Source organism: Zingiber officinale, chromosome 11B, assembly GCF_018446385.1.
Source record: "Zingiber officinale cultivar Zhangliang chromosome 11B, Zo_v1.1, whole genome shotgun sequence".
Lineage (NCBI taxonomy): Eukaryota > Viridiplantae > Streptophyta > Magnoliopsida > Zingiberales > Zingiberaceae > Zingiber > Zingiber officinale.
The window spans coordinates 76,734,604-76,739,449 of NC_056007.1; the positions used below are offsets into that span (position 1 = coordinate 76,734,604).

Sequence of the window (4,846 nt, forward strand, 5' to 3'; positions counted from 1 at the left end):
AATTTAATGTACTGAATTTAAGAGGAATAATACTAATTTTTGGACTTTTTATACCCAAAAATATCATGAGTAATTAGATAATATATTTTAATTAGGGAGTGAAAATAAAGATTTTTACCACTATAAACTGCATGTAAAATTATATTTACCCATGAGGACTGCATACAAATTTTCCCAAAAAAAAAAGAGAGCTTTAAGATTACATAAATGCTGAGATTCACACAAGATTTATAACGCTCGTCGCTGGACGATAACGTCAATGGAGTCGCCATCTTCTCCCCTCCCGTCTCGAAGCTGCGAGATTCGTCGCGACGATGTATTCGGCCGCTGCGTTCTCTTCTCCCCTGCCCGCGCGCGCCGACCCTCCGACTTCAAATCCCGCCCGCCTCCTCCTCCCTCCCTCCCTAACCCTAAGCCCTCCTGCGCTTTCTGCGCCGGCCACGAGAGCAAGTGCGCGCCGCAGATATTTCGCCTTCCCCCAGGCTCTTTATCTGACTGGAAGATCCGGGTCATCGAGAACCTCTACCCCGATCTCAGCCGCGACGCCGAGCCCTCGCCGGTCCCTGCCGATATCCCAGACGCCGTCGCGCTGGGAAAATACGCGCTAACCGGATTTGGGTGCCACGATGTGCTCATAGAGACTCCGGACCACTCTGTCCACCTGCATGACCTCTCCCCTGAGGAGATTGGACAGGTGCTGGCGCTCGCGATCAAGCAGCGGATCTTGCACCTGGCGTGCCTTGAATCGATTAAGTAGGTTGAGGTATTGAGTTAGAAACAGCTGGAAATTGACCAAGTTTGTTTTTTTTTTTTTGTAGGGAACGCACGAAATTTTTTCATATGAATGTTTTCTCCGTAGAAATTTATAGCTAGAGAAAAAAAAATATGATTAGCTAATCATGAAAATATGATGAAGTTTTTTCTGTTAAATGTGTAAGATTACATATGTGTTTCTTGGCATTCATATATGGACAGTTGGACTGTTTATAGATGGTCAAGTCACCTTAATTTGGTGGTTTAATGGCGTTCTTTGTGTTTTCTCATATTTTAATCATTTGATCTGATTACACTCTCTTATTCTTGTTGTTCTTATCTTTTGAACTAATGTTCTTGAATCTCGGAAATAAAGGTGTTTAAGAACTACAGTGCATCAGCTGGAGCATCAATGACCCATTCGCACAGTCAGATAATGTGACTTCCACTTGTTCCTCCTTTGGTTTCTACTCGCCTTAATAGCATGAAGAAGTTCTATGATATGACTGGCAAATGCAGTCTGTGTGAAGCTTTGTCCAACGATCTGTTAGTCGCTGAAACAATCCATTATTTTGCAATTGTTCCCTTCGCTGGTTCATATGCCTTCGAGGTGTGGATAGTGCCTCGTGATCACACTGCTCATTTCCATGAAATTGATCATGAAAACGTATGATTTTTTGCTATATTCTTTATATATATGCTGTTTTTGTTTATCATCTTCTTACTTGCTTAGTGAGATTTGTATGAAAGCATTCTCATTGCTGGAGGATAGAAATTTAGATGGGATGTCTAGGGATCATAATAGATCTCTGTTCTTTCTTATAAAGATCATAAATATATATTATATAATATGAAAATATATTTTCCTTGCTTTGATTGATTTTTTCCCCTTTTTATAAAAGGAATGTTGTCTTTGTGCTACTAATCATTAAAGTTCAATTTAATTCATCATGATTCATGAGTTGTTTTTTACATGGTGTTTTTGGTTCATGTGTTGAAATATCATACTACAATTTCTACCTGATGGCTTTATATATGTAAGTGATCTTTCGTTGATGGTTGGGCTTCTATATCTTCGTCACCATTAGCTGTTCTTGGTTATAAGCATTCTGTCGCTTGCCTTCATGTAAACTCCACCCTTAATTGCCTTTTCATAAAAACTCTGCCCTTAATTGCCTTGGAACTAGCTTAAAGAGATTATGTTAGATTCCTTACAAACTTCCTTTAAAGGTTAAGGATGTCAGAGGTATTAGAAAAATGGCAGAGTAAAAAGACAGGTTCTAACTGCTTCAATGTGCTAATATAGAAAAGCTTTGAACTTGAATCATCTTTTATTTGGGCCTAGCATAAAACAGGTGTTACCTCAGGACTTTGTTATCTTCTGAAGTGTAATAATAGTCATATATTGGTAATTCTGGTGGGAACCTATTAAGTTCTATTTCAGGTTTTTAGGAGCATTTGTGGCAGCACCTGAGATATATGGCATTCTTAATCCTTCTCCTTTCCCTGCTTTCTCAGCTGGGATCTACAATGTGTCTCTCCTTCTACTCGCGAACCCAAAATTAGCTCAGCAGTTTCTCTTGAATATCAAGATCATACCATAGATCACCCCTACCCTCCTCACTAATTATATGTTTCGAGAGCTACTTCTTTGATCTCTGAAAATATTGGAAACTGCCTTTATCCGACTTTCTTTATCTATGATAAAAGATTAGATAGATATTATTAAATATTTTTCTCTTGTTTGTTTGTAAGGCTTTACCTTGTGAGACCTATTGTTTTAAATGTATTTTTACATCTTTGTTATTCTAATGCTCCCATAATTCTGGTGGGAACATATTAAGTTTTACTTCAGGTTTTGTGGAGCCTTAATGACAGCTACTGATGGTTAGATTGAGATGCAATATGGGAGGATAAGTTGGAACATCCAGGGAAGACATCGAAGGAAGTTTGAGATGCATTCTTCATCTGAACTGTATATTTTTAGTTCTGGTAGGAACCTATTAAGTTCTACATTATGTAATTTGGGAGCGTTTGCGACGTTTTGACACAGCTAGGTGGATAGAAAGCGAGGTTGAGATGCATTGTTATGTTTGAACCTTGTTCTTTCCATCTGGGTGGGAACTTATTAAGTTCTACACTAGGTAATCTGGGAGCATTTGTGATTACCATTAGTGGCTAGGTTGAGATGCAGCTAGGGAGGATAGGATGTGAGGTTGAGATGCAGCTAGGGAGGATAGGATGTGAGGTTGAGATGCATTGTTTTGTCTGAGGTTTTTACATAAGGTGATTTGGGAACATTTGTGATGCCATTAATGGTTAGGTTGAGATGCAGCTGGGGAGGATAGGACTGGTCATCCAGACAAGACATGAAGCTTATACACCTATGTTACAGGCGTAATCAGTGGAGGCCCTGTTGCTAAAGAGGTCAATAGTATTGCCAAGGTGACAGTCAAATGTCAAAGCAATTGTATACTGGTTTCAAGGACTCCCGACACCTGACTTGGGTTCCAATCCGACCCCCGACTCAGGTTCCAATTCGACTCCCGACTCGGGTTCCAATTTGACTCCCGACTCTCGACGTTCGACTTGGGTTCCAAGTACACCCTAACTAAACCAAAACGACTCCAGCTATCAAGAATTAAAGCAATGAGCTATTATTCATTGAAAGCATGGACAACGCCATCGTTATCACGGTGAAGGTGGAAAACACTATTATTCACTATGAAATAAATGGGCAGTAATATATTAGTATAGTGAACACCAATGATCAAACTTAGGTTTTGATGAAGGATAAATAGTTAAAGTTATGTTCTGTGTTATCTAACCTTATTACCAAGTAAGAAGGACTTGACGAGTCTGGAGGATCTAATATCATGTTAAAATCTAATTAGATATCTTAGACCTGATAGCTGGTGAGAAGGCCAGATAGATCTGGAGGACCTAATATCTAGCAGGAAGTCTGGCTGGGTCTGTGGGACCTGACAGCTGGCCGAAATTTAGTTGAATCTGCGGACCTGACAACTAGCAGGAAGACTTGGCGTGTCAAAGGAGAGTCAAGCGATTTTGTATGGTAAGTAAGGTAAGTCACTGGAAGAGAATGATTTAGTGAGGACGAGTCCCAATTAGGGACTTTAGGTGATGGTCTGGCTTAGATCCATTTTGAAAGTGTAAGTTGAAACCATGACTAGGTCCTGGTTTTGGAAATATAAGATCTAATTAAGAGTCATTTTATTTTATTGTGTTAACTATATTTTGTAGGTTATTTATTGTTATCTGGACTAACATGCATTGCAGGAGTTAGTGTGCAAAAATCAGCCTTAGATAGTGTCCGAGGCACTTCAGAGGGTCAAAGAGGCTCCTCAGAATGACGCGAAGGTGCCCTGGATCCAGCGGAGGCGCCCTCGCGTGGATGAACTTTGAGGATAAAGTTCTCGCGGTAGGGAGGTGCCCTAGAGTGCGCTGGAGGCTCCTCGGAGTTGTGTGGAGGCATCTCGAAGCTTCGCGGAGGCACCTCGAAGCTTTGCGGAGGAGCCTGGAAGGCGCCCTCGAGTGGATAGTGTTGGACCGCGTTGGTCGGCTAAAAGGAGAGTTGAATAGCCCTGTAAAAATAAAAAACAAACCCTTCTCGGACTTTCAAAAGAACACTTGCATTAATTTAAAAGCAATAAACTAAAAGAGTAGATGCAAGGGGATTTACTTGGTTACAACCGGGGATGTTGTTAATCCAAGGAGAATGAAGCGCAATAGATATCTCCTTTCTCGATTTTCTCCTGATTCACGCCCGATTTGCTCCCGGTCGTCCATACTGTTCTCCCGCCGGCCGCTCTACCTTTACAGTAAATAAGGCTCACTCAGTCCGTGACTTCGGCCTTCGGGTAGTCAAATCCTTCCTCCCCAATCGTCGCGTGCTTCCTTCTCGTCCGCCAGTGTACTCATCCGCAGCTCTTCGCCCCTCAATCACACCCCGTGCCAACCTTCTCGCTAGCTGCGTCCCTTGCTCCCCGAGCAATCTTCCGCTTCGGCTTCTCGTCCCTCGGAAACATCGCACGCTTCATTCTCGTCCGCTGTTGTACTCTTCCGCAGTGCCTCG

At 41.7% G+C, this 4,846-nt stretch overlaps 1 protein-coding gene across 1 annotated transcript; it reads left to right on the top strand.

Annotated features, from left to right (window-relative positions):
- The first annotated feature begins 248 nt into the window (after positions 1-248).
- Positions 249-1,533, top strand: LOC122034870 (ADP-glucose phosphorylase-like). Its single transcript, XM_042594230.1, has 2 exons — positions 249-763; positions 1,130-1,533. The coding sequence occupies exon 1, from the start codon at positions 260-262 to the stop codon at positions 755-757; it is 498 nt and encodes a 165-aa protein (XP_042450164.1). The 5' UTR covers positions 249-259; the 3' UTR covers positions 758-763; positions 1,130-1,533.
- The last annotated feature ends 3,313 nt before the right edge of the window (positions 1,534-4,846 follow it).

Bases quoted from the DNA above. Each gene is read 5' to 3' on its own strand.
- LOC122034870 (XM_042594230.1), top strand. From the start codon at position 260: ATGGAGTCGCCATCTTCTCCCCTCCCGTCTCGAAGCTGCGAGATTCGT.